Raw genomic sequence first — 25,891 nt, 5'->3', positions numbered from 1 at the left:
AGCTCTCCACTGGCTTCTCATCACACCTCATGACTCACTGCGTTCCAGTCATCCTGTCCCTGATGTTCTTTGAGTATGCCAGGCATAGGTTCTTATCCCAAACCCCTAAGTAAGAATGCTTAAAATTCCTTCTACCCACTGCCTGAGCTTCTATCCCATTTTTCAACATGCAGCATGAAATGTCAAGGGCTAGGGATGCAGAGTGAAGAAGGACGAAGAGCATAGCCAAGAAGGGAGTGTTTTGACAAAAGAAGAAAAGCAGGTGGTAAAGGGATTCTCCCAGTCGGAGAAGTGTTGCCCTGAGTCTTTTGTCCCTTTAATTCATACTTTAGAATCTACTATCAGTACAGCTGACAACTCTGGGAAACTGTTTTCCACATTGGCTGCCGTTATTAGGATTGAGTTGCAGTTCATGATTTCACCAGCAAAGTAACCAGGGTTAAACTTGAGGACATTTTGCTTCTTGTTGTCAAGGCTGTTTGCAATGCCACTATCTTATGCAATGAGAAGTGGTAAATTATAAGTACAGGTATACTATGGCTCAGAAAAAATGGGCTCTCCTTGAGGTGTGAAATATGCTTGAGTCTCCCTAGTTCCCAGATCCATCTCCTATACAAATCTTTAACCCAATACTTTCAACACAAACACATTTCGCTACTTAGATAGCATGTGAGAGAATGTATGTAGCGGATGTCTCAGACTGAAGGAAATGTGCTTTATAAAGAGGTTTATAGAATCAGACTCTGTAGACTTGTAGTTTTCACTGTGGGTGAAATAAATATCAAGTCAAAATATTAAAGAAAGTCATCTTATCCTTTATAAGATAAAAAGCCCACAGACCCAATCCACTGGTCCTTGTTTTCTTCTCCACTGCATGTTTTGATCTTTTTTAAAATTACACAAAGTTTCTTTTTGGTAGATCTCCATGCATAGGTGTTTTATTTAGCCTCACAGTCACTTCTGTCCCCTGCACTTAGCTCAGTGCCCAGCACATGGTAGATGCTGACTAATATTTATTGAGTGAATGCTCTGGAAATAGACAAGATGATAAATATTGAGCAAGGCTATAGACAGGACTCATTTTTTATTAGATACCTAATATGCACCAGGCATTTTTTGGGTGCTCAGGATACCAAAATACAAAAGACACAAGACATTCGCCATCTTACATAGCTCACAGTCTTGTGGTAGGATAAGAAAACAAGCACCTATGATAGAATGTGAGAAGTGCTATCATGGGGGTTATCCAGTGGACCATGGAAACACAAAGGGAACACAGAATTAAGAAGACAGGGAGGGGGAATTCCCTAATGGTCCAGTGGCTGGGACTCCACGCTTCCACTGTAGGGGGCAAGGGTTCAATCCCTGGTCAGGGAACTAAGATCCCACAAGCTGCGTGGTGTGGACAAAAAACAAAACAAAACAAAACAAAAAAACAGGGAGGACTTCTGGAGGAAGTGCTACCTAATATGTGCCTGACATAAGAGTAAGAGTGAGCCTGCTGAAGTGGGGGGTAAAAGGATCTCCCCAGGTAAAGGGAACAGTACATGCAAAAGACCTGGGGCCAGGGAACACAGCTTTCACAGAGAACTGAAAGGCTTTTGGTATGACTAGATCTTTGGGAGCTAAGGTGTTAAGAAGACTTAAGATTGGGTGCCTGGATCATACAGAGTCTTGCTAATTTCTGAAGCTGATCTCTTTGGGTATGTGTTTAAAAACACTTTAGATTTATTTTCCTGTTATATAAATAAATAAAGGTTTTAAAAATTATAAACTATCAATAGATTTTGGATAATATATTCACATCCACATATTTACCATGGATGAGGGTTTAGTTTATTAAAAAGTACATTCCAGATGTTTTCTAATGGCCAATAGAAGACAGATACCTCTTTTACTGGACTTTGGCAGGGAAGTCAGGTAACAGCAAGTGTTACTTCGGTCACATATATGTTATAAACCTCACAATTTCACCTATAATGTCTCAGCATGTAATTATCATACACTGAAGAGAGAGAGAAAGGGAGCAAAGAGATAAAGGCAAAAGCAGAGAGGAAAATTCCACCTTTGTTCTCTCCAAATGCATAATGAAAACATGTATCTAGGGTTAGAATGCTTTATTTTTGTACCACGATCCAGATGTATAGTTCAGTATGATTCAATAGCTCAAAATTCAGTTGGTAGATTTGCAGTCAGATTTACATATCTGGCATCAATTTTGTCAGATTGTTTCTTATTACACGTTTCTGTTTTCAGACACAGGCCACTAGATATAAATTCTTTCCTAGGGAATTAAATTTACGTAACTAGATTATAAAACTTAGATTTTCAAACACCATTTATAATTGCCTGGATTCCTAAATAGCCTCCTTAGTCCAATCCTGGTCCTGGTCGTACTACATCTATTCTCAGCCCAGCAGTCACCATTATTCTTTCTAAAAGTCAGTCAGACCATATCACGCTGTTGGTCAAAACCTAGAAAATAGCTCCTCACTTAATTCCGAGTAAAAGCCAAAGTCCTTCCAAGGGCCCATGTGGCTATACGTGATCAGGCCCTCCTCCAACTTCATTGCTGTTACCTCTTAGACCTCATCTCCAGACACACAAGTCTCTTTGCTCTTCTTTAAACATGCCAGGCGCCCTCCTGCTACCACAGGGCCTTTGCACAAGCTCTTCTCTCTGCCTGGGATGTGCTTCTCTCAGAAATCCACAAGGCTCCCTCCCTCACCTTCTTCAGGTCTCTGCTCAAATGTTATCTTCTTATGAGGCCATACACTTAAAACTTCATCTTAGCTCTCTATCCGCCTTACCCTGCTCTCCTTTTTTGCCATAATAGTTTTCATATTCAAACATACTATATAACTTATTTATTATATTTATTGTCAATAGGATGCAGTTTCCATAAATGCAGGAATCTTTGTCTCTTTTGATCATAATACATCCCAAGCACCTAGAATAGAGCCAGCATATTTATGTATACTCAATACTCAATTACTGAATGAACTACTGAAATAAAATTTCGTACAACTAGCCAAGACTGAGTATTAGAGTCAGTATCCTTAATTTTGAGCAGGAAGAAGATCTGATTTTAAAATTTGTATGTAAACTTATTTTCCTTATTTGCAGAACAAAAACATTCTATTCTGAAGGGCATATTAGCATTACTCATTTCACAATCCTGGCAGACTGTGTGTGCACTATTATTTAAGTATATACGTAACAAGAAGACACAGCAAATGTGTTTGCTTTACAAAATCACCACAGTAAGGTAACTTAAGAAGGAAGGACAGATTGAGGTCTGTGGAAGATTTATTTTTTTCTAGAACTGGCATAATAATAACAATGGGAACTATTGACTTAAAACCAACAGGAGGCAGTTGGAGAACTTTCAGAAGACTAGTATTCTGATAGATTAAAAATTTATTTTCTCCTTTGAAATTTAAGAGCCACTGTTTAAAGGCGTAATTGTATACGCCAAAAATAAGTTTTATAAAAGCTCACTGTCTCTACACCAATGAATAGGAATTGATAATGAATGCATTAGTACTACTCTTTAAATGTCATCTCTTCAATTATGAACTCACAGGAAAATCTGTCCATTTCTAAGGCTTATACTTCCTGGCAAAAACTACAAAGTTGTCAAAATCTAACAACTGAATAGCACTGGGTCTCTCATTTATTTCTAATTTAATTATTAACTTAAGAGGACCACGGAAAGTGTAATGATATTGCATAATAGTTGGACTGTCTGGTGACAGGCAATGATGGATTAAGTTTCTTCCCCTTAGCTCTTTAATCTGTTAGTATGAGTCTTTAAAAGTAGGACCTAGATCAGATCAATCAAGAACTTACTGACGATACACTCTGGTTATCAGTGGGCAGAACTCACTGAGAATACAAAAGAACTACCAGATATAATATTCACAGTTTTATTCATATCAAACAAATACATTTACTTTTATAGCATTCATTGTGATCCTGTTGCATTGTGGTAATAGATAATTTGATCACAAAGATATACTTTCAAGAAAGCCAAATCCAGCACTTGCAAGTAAACTTCTACTTATTTGGCCAACCAAATACACCAAGTATACCAGTATACTCTTACAACCTATAAGAGTAAGGTACTTCCACTATTAAGCACTAGGATTTAGAAAAGAATTTATCATTTCACAACTTTAGAGTTCTCTTAATGATGGAATTCAAGAATGGTTTATTGAACTAAAGTATATCCAAATGAAGTATCTTGTGGGTTGACAATATGGTTACAGGTGGAACTTTACCATCATCTACTATACAACCTTCATACATTCATTCAATTATTCATTACTTTGTTCATTAATTAAACAAATATTTATTAAGTCATCACTATATGCCACACACTCTGCTACATGCTAAGGAATTAGAGATGAATGAAAGAAACAAAGCCCCTGATTCTTCCAGCTCCATTTTTCTTTCTCAGGATTGCTTTGGCTATTCGGGGTCTTTTGTGTTTCCATACAAATTGGAAAGTCTTTTGTTCTAATTCTGTGAAAAATGCCATGGGTAATTTGATAGGGATTGCATTGAATCTATAGATCGTTTTGGGTAGTATAGTCATTTTCATGATACTATACATAGAAAATGCCACCAGAAAACCACTAGAGCTAATCAATGAATTTGGTAAAGTTGCAGGATACAAAATAAATGCACAGAAATCTCTTGCATTCCTATACACTAACAATGAAAGATCAGAAAGAGAAATTAAGGGAACACTCCCATTTACCATCACAACAAAAAGAATAAAATACCTAGGAATAAACCTACCTAAGGAGGCAAAAGAACTGTACTCAGAAAACTATAAAACACTGATGAAAGAAATCAAAGATGACACAAACAGATGGAGAGATATACCATGAACTTGGATGGGAAGAATCAATATTGTGAAAATGGCTATACTACCCAAAGCAATCTACAGATTCAATGCAATCAGTAGATTTTTTGATGATAGCCATTCTGACCAGTGTGAGGTGATATCTCATTGTAGTTTTGATTTGCATTTCCCTAATAATTAGTGATGTTGAGCATCTTTTCATGTGCCTCTTGGCCATCTGTATGTCTTCTTTGGAGAAATGTCTATTTAGGTCTTCCGCCCATTTTTTTTTTAATTTAATTTTATTTATTTTTTTATACAGCAGGTTCTTATTAGTTATCTATTTTATACATATTAGTGTATACATGTCAATCCCAATCTCCCAATTCATCCCACCCCCACCCCCACCCCCCTCCCACCTCCCCCCCTCCAATTTCCCTCCATCCATTTTTTGATTGGGTTGTTTTTTTGATATTGAACTCCATGAACTGTTTGTATATTCTGGAGATTAATCCTTTGAATGTTGCTTCATTTGCAAATATTTTCTTCCATTCTAAGGGTTGTCTTTTCGTCTTGTTTATGGTCTCCTTTGCTGTGCAAATGCTTTTAAGTTTAATTAGGTCCCACTTGTTTATTTTTGTTTTTATTTCCATTACTCTAGGAGGTGGGTCAAAAAGATCTTGCTGTGATTTATGTCAAAGAGTGTTTTTCCTATGTTTTCCTCTAAGAGTTTTATGGTATCCAGTCTTACATTTAGGTCTTTAATCCATTTCGAGTTTATTTTTGTGTATGGTGTTAGGTAGTGTTCTAATTTCATTCTTTTACATGTAGCTGTCCAGTTTTCCCAGCACCACTTATTGAAGAGGCTCTCTTTTCTCCATTGTATAATCTTGCCTGCTCCTCATCAAAAAATCTACAAACAATAAATGCTGGAGAGGGTGTGGAGAAAAGGGAACCCTCTTGCACTGTTGGTGGGAATGTAAATTGATACAGCCACTATGGAGAACAGTAGGGAGGTTCCTTAAAAAGCTAAAAATAGAACTACCATATGACCCAGCGATCCCACTACTGGGCATAGACCCTGAGAAAACCATAATTCAAAAAGAGTCATGTACCACAATGCTCATTTCAGCTCTATTTACAATAGCCAGGACATGGAAGCAACCTAAATGCCCTTTGACAGAGGAATGGATAAAGAAGATGTGGTTCATATATACAATGGAATATTACTCAGCCATTAAAAGGAATGAAATTGGGTCATTTGTAGAGACGTGGATGGACCTAGAGTCTGTCATACAGAGTGAAGTAAGTCAGAAAGAGAGGAACAAATACCGTACATTAAAGCATGTATGTGGAATCTAGAAAAGTGGTACAGATGAACCTAGTTCCAGGGCAGGAATAGAGATGTAGATGTAGAGAATGGATGTGTAGACATGGGGGGAAGAGGAGGGTGGGATGAATTGGGAGATTAGGTTTGACGTAAATATACTACCATGTGTAAAATAGATAGCTAGTGGGAACCTGTGGTACAGCACAGGGAGCTCAGCTTGGTGCTCTGTGATGACCTAGATGGGTGGAATGGGGGTGGTGGGTGGGAGGGAGTTCCAAGAGGGAGGGGATATGTGTATACATATAGCTGATTCACTTCATTGTACAGCAGACACTAACACAACATTGTAAAGCAATTATACTCCAATTAAAAAAAAAAAAGAAAAAGAAACAAAGTCCCTGCTCTCAAAGAGCTTCTTTTACCAGAAGACAGATAATAAACAAGTAAACAAAGAAACAGATATTTTCAGATGGTAATAGTGCTATGAAAACAATAAAATGGGGCAATATTATGGAGTGATTGAGAATGGGGTAGGGATGGGATGGTGTGGTCAGACATGGTCCCACTAAGGAGATAACATCTGAGTTAAGATTTACATGAGGAGAAGAATCCAGCCATGTCAAATGCCAAGGTAGGAGAAACAACAGTGCAGAAGCCCTGCAGAAGGAATGAACTTTGTTTTTGGAAAACAGAAAGAAAACCAGAGTGCCTTGATAATATTGAGTGAGATAAAGGAGATGCAAGATAAAATCAGAGAGGTAAGCAGCATCCAGATCATATTCAACCTTTTAGAGGTTTTCTTTCCTTTCCTTCTCTGTTTTTTCTTTCTTTTTTTCTTTCTTTCTTTCAATTTTTAAAATATTATAGAAAGACTTTAGAGGCTTTTTAAGCAAGGAGAGGATATAATCTGGATTTTTTTTTCTAAAAGAATATCTATATAGAATGATTATGTGGACTTAAAAAACTCAAATAGAATGTCTAGAAATAAAATATATAATTGAAGCTAACAATTCAATGAACTGGTTAAACAACAAATTCAACACAGATGAAGAAAGATTTAGTTGACTGGAAAATAGACTAGAAAAATATCAGCCATAATGTAACTCAGAAAGACAAGATTGAAAATATGAAAGGACTGATACGTAGGAGGCAAGAATGAAAAGTTTTAACTAATTGCAGTTCCAGAAAGGCAGAAACAGCAGGGGATGGGAAGACTGGATCGGATTACTTCAGATTACTTAATGAAAGATAAGGCAGAGAATTTCAGAAATAATTTAAAAAATCCTAGTCCACAAAATCAGGAATTCTAACAACTCTTAAGCAAAATAAATAAAAAGAAATCTGCATCTAAATACATCATAGTGAAACTGCCCAACACCAGATAAAAAGAGAAACCCTTAAAAGCCATAGAGAAAAGGACAAATTACCACCAAAGGAATAGCTAAACCAACAGGTAACATTGACGCCAAAGGATGTGAAAATCTCCTTTGCACTGAGAGGAAAACTGTGTACCTAGAATTCTATACTCAGAAAAATATATTTTAAGCAGATATTAAGGAGAAATAAATATATTTAGTTTCAGGCAAACAAAAATGGAGAGAGGTTGTACTAGTAGAATTTCCCTACCAAAAGAAATTCTGAAAAATCCAAGTCAGGCAGGAGAGTGGTTCCAGTATGAGATGCAAGATGGATTAAAGAGGAAGAGACTAGAAAATATGTGGATAAATCTAAATAAACAGCAATCATATAAAAATGTCTTGAAAGATTTAAAATTAATTAAAATATAAAACCACAATAATAATATTAGGGTAGGGGTAAATGGAATTAAAGTGTTCTAAGTTATTGTAGTAACCAGAAAGTTGGTATGGATATTTCATAAGGCAAATGTGAATATTTTTAGGAGTAAGTATTGAAAAAAGAGGAAGAAAATGTGTAAATTCCTAACTAGTAAAGGGGAAAATGCAACAGTTAAATTAATAAATCTTTAAAACGGAAAGACAAGATTAAAAAAAAGAAACATAGAATAAGTGGGACAAGTAGTTTGAAATTTGAGGGTAGAAATTAATTTTAAAAGTTCACTAGTGGGACTTCCCTGGTGGTCCAGTGGTAAAAAATCCGCCTTACAATGCAGGGGACATGGGTTTGATCCCAGGTCAGGGAACTAAGATCCCACATGCCGCGGGACAGCTAAGCCTGTGCGCCACAAGTACTGAGCTTGCTTGCCTCAGCTAGAGAGCCTGCGTGCCGCAAACTACAGAGCCCATGTGCTCTGGAACCCGCACGACACAACTACAGAGCCCATGCTCCCTGGAGCCTGCACACCACAACCAGAGAGAAGCTTACATGCCACAACTAGAGAAACCAGCGTGCCGCAACTAAAGTTCCCGCATGCCTCAGCGAAGATCCCGCGAGCCACAACTAAGACCTGACGCAGCCAAAAATAAATAAAATAAATAAATAAATAATAACTAAATCTTAAAAAGAAAAAGTTCACTAGTTACATTAAATGTAAATGAATTAATGCTCCTGGCAAAAAAGAAACATTGTCAGACTGGAGTTTTAAAAATCCAAATACTTGTTGTCTAAAGGAAATATGTAAAGTAAGAGGATACAAAAAGGCAGAAGTAAGAGGATGAAAGTAGAATACTAGGAAAATTTGACCAAAAGACAGTAACTACATTAATTTCAGGTAGTAGAAACTTTAAGGCCAAAAACATTATTAACCATAGCATCCTAAAGAATTCACCATAACCAATTTCTTTATTTCAATTCACCATAACCAATTTTCTTTTATTTCCCTTTCTCCTTTTTCTTCCTAATTCCCTCTCTCTGTCTTAGAGGCAGATAATTTTGTTGCCTGTTTTTCTCTATTTCAATACTCTTTGCTCTTCTCTTGGTTTCCTAGGGCAGAGCGCACACCAGTTGGACCCATGATTCCCATTATGATAACGTGAGAGGCAGTTCTAAAGAATTATTGTTTGAAGACTTTTTCATAGGATGAAAGAGAGATTATTCTGGGGTTAGGTTGATCACCTGTCAGTTTGAGCCACCAACACCCATAGACTCCACAGTCTTTGCTTTGTTAGGGATTCTGTGAGTGATCTTGAACAGGTAACTTACCTCATTTCTCCTCACTTGTTATATTTAAAATAAGAAGTCGTATCTGCAACTAGATAAGCAAAGATGCTGATAATAAAAAGCCAATAATTATAAAGTTCTTAAGATGTCTGTAAAAGCAATAAAAAGTTTAGATTACAGACCAGTTGGCCACTCACTGACTTGTCACAGAGGTTTGCGGTACAAAAGAGTATGTCGTTCAACCACCCAAACCGGAAAGGACTTGATAAGCCTTTGAATGTGTGACTAGTGTAGTGGTTATAACAGCTTCACCCCACCGCCGCTACGCATGCCAGCCCAGATCCTGCTGTAATTCCTAGCCTTATGCCTGGTGATTGATTTCAAAAGGTCACCAAGTCCAACCCCTGGCTTCGGACAGAACTGTGCTCAGGGAAAAAGAAGTACTTTTTATGCTTCTTTCTTTTAAAAAATTTTAGATTATCAAGAAAAAAGACCTCACAGTACATATCTCACCTCTCAAAGGGCCAACTTTACATCACAAGGTGCAAATAAAAATTTTGAGCGGCATTTAATTTTGAAAGTGTTAAACTGATCTTTTTCCTCTCTCTGACATCTACCTTGACTTGATTACTACCCAACACATGATTATTTCAGGGAGGCCGCCTGGAGGAGTAGCTGTGAGCTACCTTGGTTCATGACTTAACATCTCTGTGCCCTAGTTTCCTAGAGCCTACCTCATAGGCTGGTGAGGCTTGCATAAGATAACACATGGAATTTAGAGAATATAATATGGCCCTAGATCTCTCCCCAGGCTCAAAGCTCTGAGCAGTAAAGATGTCTCTTACCTTGCTGAATAGAGAAGGGAAAACATATATACTAGTAACTTATTTCTAAACAAGCATTGAGAAGTGGGCAAAAGATAAAATACATTTTATAAATTTTCAACAGTGAAATTCATGGGCTATCAAGATGGTAGCAGCAACTAAGGGTAATTTATCCATGTCCTTTACTCAACTTGGTTTTATATGGACAATATCTGTTACAAGGATGAAAAGAAATACATATATAGTATTTACATCTTTGTATATTAGATAGATATGAACAGGTGGGCAGGAGGCAGGGAGGAAGGAAAGGGAGAGAAAAACAATCTAAAATGGCCGCATGCTCACATAATTATAAATTATGTAGTACTATAGCAAAATGACTAGTTTTAGAATATAACTGCTCAAATGAAATCTTTCATATAATTTTCTAACTTAAAAAAAATTTTTTTAATATTCAGCATCAGCATATGGCATTAGATACTGTCTTATCCTTATTACCAAGTCTTTAGTCCTTTTGACTTTCCTTTCAAAATTGGGGAAACCATAGTAAACCTTGGGGCAGGATACAATACATACTTTGGAAAAACTGATTTAGAAATTAGTTTTTCCTTTTAGGTTCATAGTAGTGTAAGGAGTCTGGTAGATATCAAACAGACTTCTGTGATGGTCACTAGTCACTGAGAAGGTCCTTGTTCATGGTAACTAGACAGTAAATATAAGCTGGTAATGATGATTCAAGCCCCACTAAATTAAGAGCCTAACGTTTCCATTCCAATTCTGATTGGGGAAATAGGCTATTAAAAAAGCAAATTTTAATAATGAGATTAACAGAGGAAAATGCCATACCATATCCTCAGATTCAGAAATTCAAAAAAAGGATACCATCCTGTTTCCTAATTGGCTTGAAGAAATGAAAGCCCCTTGGCCCAGGAGGAAAATGAAAGCATGAACCAGTAAGTGAGATATACAAATGGGCTGAGAGCCAGCCCCAGTTAATAAATGCAAAACTTTCCCTGACCTATTCAACCTATAGTATAGAGAATATTATGGGATCAGTGCTTTTAGCTTGGTTTGTAACCCATGTAATTATTTTTAATTTGGTTTAAAAAGTAATAAAAGGTATAAAGTGTATGTATATGTATAGCTGATTCACTTTGTTATACAGCAGAAACTAACACACCATTGTAAAGCAATTATACTCCAATAAAGATGTTAAAAAAAAAGAAAAATAAATAAAAGGTATAAAGGTATGAAGATGACTTCAATGTCTGAAAATAGGTTTGTGGACTTTGATGACCAGAATCAATTTTAGCCACAGCCCTCCCCTGCCACAGGCATTTTGGCAGGTATAATCCCAAAACAACAAACTATTTTAAGGTTTAAACTCTCAGGTGGTTCTGATGACTCCTTTCTACATAGAGGAATCATTATGGGAATTTGAAAATTACAATACAGGAAAGTATTAGAAGTTATTTCAAAGATGGTTTCTGGCATAAAGACACACAATCTATGTTATGCTGTCAACTATATACCTTATTGTTTCAATTTAATTTCTAAGGTGTGCTCAGGTTGAATGCAGTGATCATACTATTACCAAGGGTGGTTTTGTTTTCTGTTTTTGATGCTGTTGTTAGATCGTGGTCAGGAGGAGGAAGGAAAACTTTAAATTGAAACACCAGAAACTCACCATATTAAAATATGTGCGTGTGTGTGTGTTGCTCCCTTAGTAATATTAATACCATCATATGCATGGTTGTGAATTGAGAAGACTAGAAAAACTTCCCAATGTCAATACATCTTAGCCTTTCTGCAGGTATTTGAAACTTAGAGTATATTGAACCCACCCCTGACTTTTTATAAGTGAGACTCTTTTTTCCCCTTAAGTCAGCTTTATTTCAATGAATAAATCATTTTTATTTGGCTTTTAGGGAGGGCAATTTCCCCTGCTGTAATAGGTCCACTCTAATCAAAAATCTAGTCATATGGATTCTGGAAACACTTTCAATGTGATCAGGTCACAGGTGGGAGCCAAATGGAAAGCTGGCAGGCTCCCTGTGAGATTTCCACCTCAGCATGCTGACATCTGTCAAGCTTCAGCCTTTCTGGTGAAGGGACACCAGAAGGTGGCCCACATACCTGATGCAGTTAAAAGAGCACGTGGAATTTACAGAGCCACAGTTACTTAAATATAGTTGAAAAAACAAACAAAATAACTACCTAAGAAATGACATTAACCTTAAACATTGAGCCAAGAATCTTACAAAGTTCTGGGTTCTACTTTGAATTCCTAATCAGAGAGGTTTGGTGGGAGAAGCTGTTTTCTTTCTGGGTGTCCCTATGCAAGCTGGGCTGACTCACCCATCATCACACCCCTGCTGATTTCCAATGCTACTGGCATCCCATGTAATCCCCTAGGACTCCAACCCTTCCCTTATTCTCCACCTGAGCCTAATCGCTGGCTTCTCTGTCTCCTGATATGAGGTTCATTGTATCAACTCTGCTTCCCTCCTCTGATGCCATCCCTGCCTCTCTCCAGCCTTTCGACCACAGCTCTCCTGCCAGGTTTCAGGTGTCCCTCATCCTTTGGCCCTGGCTCTGTCAAAGACAAGAATGAGCATTTCTTGTTTGTTTCCTGGTCTCACTAAACCCCAAACCTGCTCTACTTCTTTGGCTGGTTGGTACTCAGCCTGTCTACTCAAGGCAATTTCTAAATTATCCAGTGGTACTTCTGATGCTGCTTGAAATAAGAAGATAGCAAGACTCTGAGGGTTTTTTTTTTTTTTTTTTTTGAAGATAGGATAAAAAGAATGATAAAGCTGAACCGAGTCCTTGTAAGCCAGATCACTGTGCCCCACAGTATCAGGAGAGTGACAGGCATTCTGGAAGTTGCCGTGGAGACCACTCTTGTTTTCTGTTTTCTTCTGGAAGCACCAACATACTTCAGAATAACATATAGCTTTTAAATTTCCATCTTTCCTGGAGGCAGGTTAAATTTTGCATGGCAATTGCCAGCTCTTTAACAAACCCCTGGTTCCCCTTCTTTCTGGTAACACAGTTAGACTACCTTTCCATGAGACTAGTTCTTGCCACTAAAACGTGGGCAGAGGTGATGTGTGTCACCTCTTGGCCAAGACTCTTAAGAATCAGGTGTGCCTCTTCCACACTCTCCCCTTTCTGCTTGCTGCATGTAAGTGGTAAAGGGGCCCATCCAACGGAGGAAACATAAATGGAAGTTGAGGTTCTCTGAAATTCTGTGTGGAAGAAAATTGCCCACCAATTAGGAAGACTCCCATTGGCCTGCCATGTGAACAGAAACCTCTGTTGTGTTTGACCCATTATACATTTGGTGATCTTTTTGGTACAGGTGCCAGGCCTACACTAATTAATGCAACCGATATTTTATGTTTTAGAGCATTACATCACATGACTGTCAAAATTCTGGGCCTTCATTCTGGAAAATATAAGAGGGACTAGTAGAAAGGGAAGGGAAGCAAGAAGAAATTATAATGTGAATAACTACGAACATTGACTGCATATGTAACCATGTGTCAAACCTTGTTTTAGATACATTACACATACTGTCTCATTTAATTTCATTTATTCCTCATAACAACTTCAGAAAATAGTACTATTATTATCCTCACTATCATTATTCCTCAGATGTGGAAACTGAAGCAGAGGTGTAGTACTCAGGAAGCCATGATTCAAATCTGTTGACTCCATAGCCCAGGCTCTGGTTGAGTATCCACTACTGTGTAATAGGCACTTTGTACAATTTTATCTTTACAACACCTTGTAAAATAGGCTTAATTATCCCCATTTTAAAGATGAGTACGTTTTAAGGTTCGACAAAGATAAATAAGGTGTCCAAGCTTACACAGCTAGACAGGTTCAGGCCGAGGTCCGAGTGGCTCTCAAGCTCATTCTCTTTCCATCAGATCATTAAGATCAGAATCTAGATCGAGGGGAGAGGTCATCGGGACTAAGTTTCCCTCCATTTTTGGGCCCCAGGATTCTCGGAAGTTGATCTGTTAGCTCTGTGACCATGGAACCACTGCAGTCATCACACTTTGTCAGCTTTGGAGACACTGGGATTTCTACCAGGTAGCGTTCACTGGATTCCCCCAGCACGTCATTGAGGCTATTTGTTCACACTGATAACAAACTGGCGAGGTCTGAAATATCAGTCAGCCCATCCTTTGCCACAGCCTAAACACAGGGAGCGTTTCCTCAGCCAGTAAGAGATCAGTCATGTTCAGGCCTAAACAGAGAATGGAAGCCAGTGGCATGGAAGCTCGTTTTTGTAATGAATGAAGGGTTTATGTGTAGCAGGAGGCATAGTCCAGTCCACACATCTGCTTCAGAAACTCCTAAGGTAATGGAGGGCCATCAGGAATCCTATTCTTATAAGGACCTCCTGATCCTCTGAGAATGTCAGGGCTGATCAGGCCACAGGAACTGACTTGAACAAAGATGGAGAGAGGAAAACAGGCACGGCTCCTGAGTAGAAATGAAGAGGCGGGGTGGGGGGAGAAGCCATTTCTGTCTGTCCTCGTACTTGGCTTTTTAACCTGGATGACCCATCCTCTCTTTCCATCTCTCTTGGCCCTTCAAGGGCTAGTTGACACGTCAAGCAATCCCTCAAGACCAAGCCCCACCCCTTCCCCCTCCTGACTTAATCTGAGGATTACTGGCATATCTAGGGAAAATGGTCAGTGCTGGAGGCTCACGTGGGACAAGATGGTGGCATCATGTAACCTCCTGACCTATGCTGTGAACCCAAAAGGCCAAGGCCACCTTGGGACAAAAGAGCCACAGTCTTGCATTCATCCATACAATCAGTAGACATGTGTGGTTGAGAGAAAGCACTGAGGCCCCTGGAGGACCTGGAGCTCCTCTGCAGCATGGAGCAGCTGGGCCACAGTGGGGACTGCAGAGCAATGGCAAGTCTTGTCTAAATACCTGCCCGATCATGTCACCCTGCTCTTTCAGTTGCCCTTTGGTTTAAGACCACTCATTACCATGGCCTACAGGACCCTACAGGGCTCTTGCCTACCCCGTAACCCAATTCATTTCACGGTGCCACCCCTCCATACGCTCTGAAGCTCAAAAAGTGATTATTTTATGTCTAACCCCATGAGGACAGAATTCACATCTTTTTACTCATTGTTTTATGATGCACTTAGCCTATTTCCCTGACATAGGTGGTGCTCAGTCAGTATTGGTTGGTTTGTTGGTTGGTCGGTCAGTTGGTTGGCTGAATGAATAACTGACTGAAAAGTTAATATTCTAACAACGAAGTTAGGTCAGTGCTAGAGCAAATCACTTCTGTGACTGCAGCCCAAGCCCTTATTTTCGCCATGGTTGGGATGGCATAGAGAGACGGGGAACAAGTCGGGCCCTGATGTTAAAGGTTAACAACAAGGGCGTCCATCAAAGTCTCACCAACAGACATAGCAATTAAAGCAAGTTTCACTGATTCAAATGGATTTTAGAAAGGGGTGTGAAATAAATTCAACAAATGAACATAAGAAATGAAATTTCACTAAATATGTAGTGTTAAAATGACTCAGAGGAACACCACCAATTCGATTTTTCAGTTCCCTCCCTTTTGCAGTGATGGTACAAGCCAGGGTCAGACCAATGAGGTAGGCATCCTAAGGGAAATACTTCTGCCCTGTTGCCAACAGGATGCCAGGATGTCTGGAGAGGTTTTGTGAGGCAGTATGGTCAAGGCTCACTGCCCAGTAACATCGGGCCACTACCCTCGGTGGAGGAAAGGTTATCTCATTTCTGATAGGACTGGATACGTGGCAGTTTTCATTTTGGTTCTTTCCTTATTATAGTAGATTTCCCACCATAGTTTCACTCAGGAGGGACTTTGAACATGGCATAACCTGGAGGGCATAAGGAAAGGCAGAGATGGTAAGGATTAATTAAGTGCAGCCCAAGAGGCCCCTATGTAAATAAGGAAATAGTTCCCAGATAACAAAGGGAGAAAGCTGGCACAGGATTTAACTAGGTAGTGATAATGAACTCACAGCACATGTGAACTGAGCTTGGTGACCAGCCAGTGGTCAATTATGGGTTCATTGCTAAAGCAAACTTATAAATACAAAACTATCTTTTAACTGTAGAATTGAAAGATTAAGTACGAAAGATGCTGTTACAAGGAAGCAGGTTTTTGCTGTATTTTCCTGTGCTTGTTCACTATCAGCAGTATTAACTGGCCTTTTCTTTGATACTCAGCCTGAAAGATGAACAACTGTTATGTAAAAGACCTGCAGTGGAAGCCCTAGACTCTGCGTGATAGAGTGGAAGATTGATCACAGATTCAATGAGTTTTGCTCTTGACAAAGCTCACTCTTAACACAGGTAGGTGGTTTAATTTCAACACAGCATTTTCACATTTATTATCTTCAGCTCCTACTGTCTCCTGCTTACTAAGAAATTCTGCTATCTGAAAAAGAGTTTATTTTGAATGCTTCCACTTTTTTAGAGCCAATACCAATTAGCCAGGAGGAAATCATTTTTGAAGCTTAACCATAGAAGTTTATTTGGGGGGAAACAAATAGAATGAGAGGGAGCCAGTAACAAAACAAAAAATAAATAAACCATATTAGAAGTAGAAGAGGGAATTGTTTGAAATTACACAGCAGACTGTAGATGCCAAATTTTGTCTACTGAGACAGGGGAGACCCTGGGAGTCCCATCTTGATAGATAGGCTTGTCGCGGCTGAGACAGAAATCAAGCAGAATGGGTGGTTGTGAACTCAGGTAGCACAGAGTCAGGGTTCTCACCTGGATGCTCAGGAGAATCATGTGGGGGGCTTTTATACCCACAGTACTCAAGCTCTACCCCCAGAGATTCAGCTTTCCTTCTTCTGGGGTAGGGCAGCAGCATTATTCAAAAGCTCCCCGGGTGAGTCCATTGTGAGCTAAAACTGGGAACTTGGGAAGCCCTGGGCAAAGAACGGAGGCTACAGGTGAGGAAGCTAAGGGAGACAGAGCACATGTGGTGGGGCAAAGACTCTCCGTTCAGCTCAGAAACTGGCGGAACAGTAAACCACTGTACCCGTTCAGTTTTTCTCCAAGCTACTTAGGTAATGTTTAGCGTTTGTGAAGCTATTGGACTTACACCATGTTTCCACTTTTGGATGATGCCTCTGAAAACTGCTAAGCTTACATTAAGTCCATTTCGTAATACTCGTATTTTGTATTATCCACAACCTCTTCTCCCCATCGCCCTAGTGAATTGAGAGGCGACCCTGGCACACTCCTGTTCACTTACTTTGATTCCTTGTAATCCATAGCAGGGGGGCCAGGAGGGCCAGACAAGCCTTTCTGCCCAGTATCACCCTGTTAGAAGATAGAGAGAAATCGGAGAGAAGGTTAAGGAGATTTAGAAAGAAACCACAGACTACTGCTCTCAGCTACATTCTCACTTCAGTCTGATGAAGACCTACATCCACACTGCCCATATTGATATAAAGTAGTGTTTTCACAAAAATTTTAAGCCAAAGAATCCTTTGCAAAAATTTTACATGTAATCCAGCTGTAAAGAGATAAGGCAGAGCTGCTTGGCGTAAGCAGAAGCGTTGGACCCATAGCCTCGTCTGCTTCGGCTCCTCCAAGCTGCTCTACCGTCAACCCCTAGAACACCAGGGGTTCGAAGACCATTCACACATAATTCTATGTAGACTTTACTGTGTTACTCCATTTCAATATGGCGTATTAATTCACAGGGGTTGCAGTTAAAGATTCAGCAGCTATTGATGTGGATCAGAGTTGAATTTTTAAGAAAATATGTAAATGAAGCAAAATGTGTGTCATTTCCAAGTATATGTTCCTTACAGCTTAAGTTGACCCCATGTTTCTTGAGGAAAGACTTATGTGATCAAATAAGATTGGAAAATGTTCTACACCACAGCATGAATATATTAAAGCCTCTAAGAAGTCCCACAATAGAAAGATTAGTTTAACTTTGTTTATCCCAGAAGTTCCCAAATTAACATTTTGATGAAACAAACTTTGAGAAACCCTGAGTTAATAAAATTTACTGTATAAGTCAGTCTTTTTCTTTCCAATATGGGAAAAAGCTTTATTTTTTTCTGATTGTAAGAGGAACTCATTGGAAAAAAAAAAAAGTAGAAAAAGAAATAAAAATGACAATGAAGAAAAAAAATAGACCCATCATTGCATCACCCAGTGATAACAACTACTAACATCTTGGAGGGATCTTTTTTCCATATAAAGGGATCTGTAAGGTTAAGAAATAGCCCACTGTCAAAATGGAGTTGATGGACAAAAATGGATAAACTAAGAATCTTGGTAATTCTAGGATCCTCAGTCAAATCTTTGACTCATAAAGCCCTTTCCCTTTCCTCTCTGATAATAGGATTCTAATTCACTTCTGTGCATTTTGGGTGTAAATATACGTGTTTGACATTTGAATTTGTGACGGGTGGCTCGCTGAAACCTGTTTTCCCTATGAACATGCCTGATACTTCTTTACCTTCCTTTTTGAACAAATCAAAGGAATATTTGTTAAGCAAATGAATGAACAATTGAAACAGGGCTCCTCAACCTCAGCATAATTAACATTCTGAGCTGGATAATTCTTCATTATGGGAGGCTGTCCTGTGCATTGTAGGGTGTTGTTCGGCAGCATCCTTGGCGTCTACCCACTAGATGCCAGTAGCACTCCTTCCCCAGTGTGACATAACAACCCAAAATGATTCCAGACACTGCCAAATGTCCCCCTGGGGTGGAAAGGGGAGGACAAAATCTTCCTCATTGAGAAACACTGGATTAAAAGAATAAAAGGATAAATAATCACCAAATTGGAGGCGACAAAAGGAAGAGAAATAGAAGTGAGAGCAAAGGGAGCCAAAGGAAGTTCCTCTCACCTTCCACGGGGACAATAAATTAGGCCCTTGCACTGGGGACACAGTGGACTACGTGCACACACACAATAGATCCATCAGCTGGCGTCCTGTTAAAAGGCGACCCGAGGCACCTCTGGCCAAAGTAAACACATGCTTCTGAATGATGGCACAGCCTCTAAGGAACCTGGGAATATTTTGAGCACTTTGCCATCACTTTTTAAAAAGACATTAACTTTCTAATTTCTTTGGGGGAAGCGAATGGCTTTATAAACCTAAATGTTCTATTTTACTGAAAGTTCACGTGATATGAGAAAATAAGACTCTTCATCAACAATCAAGAAAAAGCTAAGTCAGCATCAGAATGAGCACTTCCTATGCATCGTCATGGGTGGTACCTGACCCTCACCCAGAGCACAGACCTGAGGACTCACCTTTGGCCCTTGGGTTCCTATGCCCCGAGGCCCAGGGAGGGCTGGAGGGCCTCTGACACCAGGCTCTCCCTGAAAAGACACAATGAATGACAAGTTATTGATTTAAAAAACCTTTATGTTGTATAATATTTCATATAAAATTTCATATTTCATATTAAAATATTTCATATGAATTTTCATATTCAGAAATATATTTTAAAATCCCAAACGCTTGAATTTGACTAAGATGATAATTGAGCCCTTTTCTTCCATCTCACTTTTCTATACTTGGTCAAGGGAGTGTTATCCCTCTTTGTTTTCATTTCTTATTGCCATTTATCAAGCCAACTGATACGGGTTCATTTCAGAGCAATAAAGTCCATTAAATTCTTGGCAACCTTAATATATACTTTTCGGAACTCCCTTCTCAGGAATTTGGAAAAGTAATTACTGCCATTGTGAAGAGAGGGAGAAAGAAGAGACAAGAATAAAAAACAAGCGTTAAAAGATATAACCCTCTCCTGAACTGGTTGCTCTCATGTTTTCATGCGACTTGGGTTAGGGATTGGCTTTAGGATACTCCTGCCCCTAGAGTGGTTATGACTGCAGGGTGGGTTCTCTAAAGGCTTTTAGATTCGCCAATGCATGACAGTTTCATAATAGGCAACTATCACCAGAAAGGTGGTGGGGCCTGATCGGCATGGGTCAGGCCCTGTGGTTAGACCTAATTGAGACGGGAATGATGGGAAGAAGCAGAGAAATGAAAATCTCTTTATTAACCACCTTCTGCGTCCCCAACACTGTGCTCTGCGTGTTCATATATGAGACTTGATATAATTTAGTATTCACAAGAATCCTGTATGACAATGACTAACTTACCTAACTTCTCTGAACCTCTGTAAATTCATCAGATACATAGAAAATCATATCTACCTTTCATGGAGATGACAGTGGGGGCAGACAAAGAATGTCATGCTTCTGCCGCCATGTCTAGCACAGAGCAGGTGCTTGGTAAATCTCAACTCCCCACCCCACCTGGTTTTTTACAGAGGGGACTAAAGTTTGCCCAAAGCTGCACAGCTATTGAGAGGCAGGGCTAGGAGGATGTGGAGAAATAGGAACCCTTGTGTGTTGCTGGTACAGCCACTTTGGAAAACAGTTTGGCAGTTTCTTAAAAAGTTCAACATAATTTTACCATTTGATCAAGTAATTTCACTCCTAGGTATACACCCAAAGAAAATGAAAACATATGTCCACACAGAGACTTACATATGAATGCTCTTAGCAGAATTATTCATAATAGCCCAAAACTGGGAACAACCAAAATGTCCATCAGCCGCTAAATGGATAGACAAAATGTGGTATATTCCGCAATAAAAAGGAATGAACTATAGCTACATGCTACAACATGGATGAACCTCAAAAACTATTCTTAATGAAAGAAATCAAACATTTGAGACTACATATTGTTTGAGTCCATGTACATGAAATGTCCAGAAAAGGCAAATCGATAGAGACAGAAAGTAAGTCATTGGTTGCCTGGGGCCAGGAATAGGAATTAAGAAGGGGGATTAACTGTAAATGGGCACGAGGGACCTTGTTGGGGGGATGAAAATGTCCTAAAACTGATTTGTGTTGATGGCTGTACAACGTGGTAAATGTACTAAAAAAAAAATCATTGAATTCTACACTTAAAATAGGTGAATTCTATGATAAGTAAAATATGCCTCAATAAAGTTATAAAGAAAAAAAAAGGCCAGAACCAAGCTTTGAACCTAGACTCCCAAGCTCTTAGGCCTAGGTTCTGTTTTGTCCATGTCCTGTTAGGAGCTAAGTAGCTTATATCAATAGCTTTCAACAGTGCAAAAATCATAAATGATAAGAAATGATTAAATTGTTTACGTAGAAAAAATCCCATCTTTTATTTAGCTTTGCTTTCTACTTCCAAACCCTAAAATACTTCTAGAGAAAACAAGACCTTTAAAAATGGGGAAAACCTTTAAACTTTATTACTGAGTTAATTATTTTAATCTCTACTTCATAATCATGTATTCCCTTTTGCTTGCAGGCCACTGTTATGATTCTGGTTTTCTCTATCCATCTCTTCCACTTAATAGCTAGCTGCTTTTGAGACCACAGGTACTAATTATCTCTTTAACACCTCTCTCCTTCTGACTGCCAAATTTTAGTGACCCCAAGTTTCTCCCAGCTTAAATGATCACTCCTATCATCAAGAGTTCCAAGTAGAGAACATGAACTTGTCCTATATTATATACATTTCTGTTATCTCTTCTTTCTTGAGTACTTCTGAGGTACCTTTAAAAGGAGTATCTATAAATTCACCAGGTAAGGGTCTCCAATTATACCTTACTGTTTCACACACTTGCTCCATTTTCTCTCTTATTCAGTTCCCCCAACCGTCACCCTTCAGGAGTGTCTAAAGGCTAAATGCAATAGAATAGCTGCCTCTGTGGACACCTTATTGCCCTCTGTATATCTGAACCTTGGCCAGTGAGCTTTAAGGGTGTGATCCATGTCAACTGTGGTACTGCCGTGTCTACTTCAAACAAGCTATCCATCCTTTTCTATGTAATTGTTGACATATAACTATGTTTTACCTATCAGAGTTGTCTTTTGTAATCTCTTGATCTATGTAAATAGAACCTGATATATGCTTTTATGAATCTGATAGACTTTAAACCAAGACTTATCTTAACACATTCTGCAAGTGTTAGAGTTGGTCAGTAACAGGTTTTAGGGTGGTTCCTTGGTGTTTATGGATCATACTTTTCAGTAGATGGGAATATCAAGCCCTTAATGAGCTGTGTTAAGTCCACAGAGATAGTGTCCCTCCACTATGGTGGGTTCTTGAAAATGTATAGTGTCTTTTGTTCCATGGGCCATGCATCCATGCTAGACCACAACAAGGTGAATGAGCACAAGAGGACCACGGTTAGGACTCATTTCATCCCTTGATAACTCTGGTTTTGCTACAGTGCAGCACCAATGGTACCTAAGAGGTGCATTTACTATGATATTTTCAGATATGTAGTTTTATTGTCTGTGGATAGAGTGACATTCACAAATAGGATTTTACAACAGGTACTTGCATAGCTGGACTTTGCTTCCCACGCAGGATCTAAGGTTATCGGAGCCTGCAGAGGGAGCCCTTGCATTAGGAGATAATGAAAAGACCTGAAAGCAAATTCTGGAGTTGCCATTTTTAACTTTGTCCATCAATTTCATAGGACCAGAAGTCTTATAAATCCTACCCCTACCCTCTCATCTCCACTCCCTCAAAAAAAGAATTACTATTTAGATTGCCTATAGCTTCCTCTTGGCCCACAAAAGGGATTCTGGATGGGAGATACTCCTTTCAATTTCATAGAAAATGGCCAAGTTTAGGACTTTCTGCAGTGCTTGCATATATGAAATTAGCAAATGATTCAGTAAAGGTTTTACCTAGACCATAACCCTGCAGTGTGGTTAGTTTCAAACTCATTAAAATCATACATAATCTTATGATGGCCCAATCATTCATTGAACATTTTACATTTTAAAAGAAAGAAAAGAAGAAAAAGAAAGCAAAGGCACTATCACATGCATTCATTTTCTCTTTGGCAAATATTTGCTTTGGTTAATATGAAAATGATTATAATTAATTTTTAATAAAAGAACTCATAATTAACATTTATTTTTTATCATGTGGCAGGAACATTTTAGCCATTATCTTATCTGAACTTCTTAATATCAACTTACTGCATTTTATACATAAGGAAACTGAGGCCTAAGAGGATACATGATTTGCCAAAAACCATGCAGCTGGAAGCAATTCAAACCCAGGTCTGACTCCAGAGTCCGTCTCCCAGCTTGGCGTTGGCTGGAGCTAGATGCAATGTTCTCCCCAGACTTGTTTCCAGCTGCCATTTAATGCAAAGACCATGGCTATGTGGCTGTGAAAGTCCTTTTCCTACATTGAGTCAATCACACTCTCTCAAAAAGAAGAAAGAAAACATCCTGATTGTAAGATTCCCAAGAGGCCCACACAACCTACGCAAGTACCCAGCTGTCTAAGGCTTCCCTTTCCCTTTGCCTCTATTGCCATTCCTCAGTTTTGTGGTTTTCCCCGATGTTTCAATTGGTTTCCTTCCAGATCTCCTAGCTACACAAATTCTTACTCTCTTTTTATCCATACTGCAAATATACTTCATTTGGCATAGTAATGCATACCCCGACTACTACTACTACTACTACTACTACTACTACTACTACTACTACTACTACTACTACTACTACTACTACTACTACTACTTTAGTGTGTTAGAATTCATAAAAATGTTTTGTAGACATTATTCCATTCACTTCGCAGAATAACCCTTTGATGTAGGCTTATTATTCCAAGTCACAGATGAGGAGGCTAAGTCTGAGGGAGATTAAATGACTTGCTGAGGTTACAGAGCTAATAAGTGGTAAAGGTTTCAAGTGGACCAGTGATAAGGAAATAGTTTGTTATACATTTTATGTTTTTTTTTTTAAATTAATTAATTTATTTATTTTTGGCTGTGTTGAGTCTTCGTTTCTGTGCGAGGGCTTTCCCTAGTTGTGGCAAGCGGGGGCCACTCTTCATCGCGGTGCGCGGGCCTCTCACTATCGTGGCCTCTCTTGTTGCGGAGCACAGGCTCCAGACGCGCAGGCTCAGTAACTGTGGCTCACAGGCCTAGTTGCTCCGTGGCATGTGGGATCTTCCCAGACCAGGGCTCAAACCTGTGTCCCCTGCATTGGCAGGCAGATTCTCAACCACTGCGCCACCAGGGAAGACCCCCTTTTATGTTTTATAAGATTTAAATATAATATTTGAGAAGATAGTACTCTTAGAGACAAGACAGCCCGTTAGACTTTCTCCCCCTACATATATTAATAAAGCTTTAATCACCATTTCTCCCTTTGTTTGTGCCAGTTAAGTCTCTGTCACTCTATGAGAGGGCTGTGGAAGCAGGTTACAGTTGTTCTAAAAGTGATTTCATGCTTTTCTACTTTGGGACAATAAAAAACAAATTGAATTCACTGTGAAAAGAATTAGCCTCTCAAGGATTTCCCCCAAAAAATGTTACTCTGAAGAGTCCACTAAATGATGAAACCAAGGAATGACTGAGTTTTAAAATAAGGTAGAAGAAGTCAAAGTGATGATTAGCAGTTGCTTAATGTTTCTTTCTGGCTTTTAAATAAAATTAAGGTATAACTGCTAAGGCTCCAACTACCACAAATATAAGCACCACTCTGGAATGAATTATGTAACGAGTATATGTAATGGTTTGGTGACTCCTGAATACCTCAATTGTGGTTGCCAGGATGTCAATGAAAATTTTAGAGGCCTTCTTCTAAGCTTATGGACAGACAACCCAGATATTGATAATGTGTATTAATTATAGACTGGCCATTGTCATACAACTCAGTTGCTTTTCACTGACACCCTTTAAGATGAAAAGGGAGACAGTAACAATTACCAGCACACTTCTCAGGGGGATGGGGAAACAAGAAGGTGCCAGAAAACCAAAACTCAAGTCACTATAACATTTCCTTTAGTGTATTTTCCCAGCTTTAAATTTCAAAATATTTAAAATAATTTCAATTCTTCAAATCAATTTCTCTCCTAGAACTTTAATATTTACCCCAAAGCAACAGTCTTAAATGATAACTTAAAAACTTGCTTTAGGATTTGGGAGGATTTGTTGTTGATTGCTTCTTCCTTTTCTCAAAATCAACTCATCAAAGATGAGCAAATGATTCTCCTGTACCAAGAATCTCACTGGAAAGGGACACTCTTTCTTATTTAGTTGAGTTAGAAACCTCAAAAATAGAAACGTTGACAGCGCCCTTAATGTCAGGGAGAAGAGAAGGCTCTCTTGTATGGATATTCAATATAATTTTCCACTGGGGGAAAGTTCCTCCAGTCTGCCTGATTAAAAATAAAAATGTGTTGATGGTGACGTGGATGTTGAATGATAAGAGGATTTAGTGTGCATCCTTAAGGGTGAAGGGAAGGTATGTATGTACTCCGGGGAAGAGAAATGCAGAGCTAGGAAAACAGCAAGGAGAAATGAAAGCAATACTGAAAATTATAAGGTAGACTACATTCCAGCTCTGATTTCAGAGATCACGCATGGAACTGAATTGCGGAGTAACCTTGAAAAGTCACCTAGTCAAGTGACCTTTTCTGGCATCTGAAGGTCCAATTGCCTGGTATTTAAACTTGATATGGCTCTGGCTTTAATTAGTCCTCTTTTCAAGCTGATTGTCCTTCCTGTAGCAATTTTGCAGTCATATTATAAAAGGTGGGTTTCTTCAACTCCAATTTGGAATCATGGACCCTCAACTTTACTAGCATTAAGTCTGTATCCTAGGCCAGCCCTCCTTGTCAGACACAGTTCAAAATGGAGTTCCTTGTCCAGTCCATGTCCGCCAGTGGAATCCACAAATTCCTAATGCATCTCTGTGTGAATCGCTCCTCT

At 39.0% G+C, this 25,891-nt stretch overlaps 1 protein-coding gene across 1 annotated transcript in view; it reads right to left on the bottom strand.

Moving 5' to 3' along the window:
• COL28A1 (collagen type XXVIII alpha 1 chain) overlaps nucleotides 1–25,891 on the bottom strand; it is a 153,685-nt gene that overhangs the window by 43,410 nt on the left and 84,384 nt on the right. The window contains 3 exon segments of the mRNA XM_068549808.1: nucleotides 17,376–17,398; nucleotides 17,401–17,443; nucleotides 19,404–19,472. Coding sequence (XP_068405909.1) covers nucleotides 17,376–17,398; nucleotides 17,401–17,443; nucleotides 19,404–19,472 — 135 coding nt within the window.

This window comes from Eschrichtius robustus, chromosome 8, assembly GCF_028021215.1.
Source record: "Eschrichtius robustus isolate mEscRob2 chromosome 8, mEscRob2.pri, whole genome shotgun sequence".
Classification (NCBI taxonomy): domain Eukaryota; kingdom Metazoa; phylum Chordata; class Mammalia; order Artiodactyla; family Eschrichtiidae; genus Eschrichtius; species Eschrichtius robustus.
Note: the sequence above shows the minus strand (reverse complement) of the source record. Positions and strands in the feature narration are given on the sequence as shown.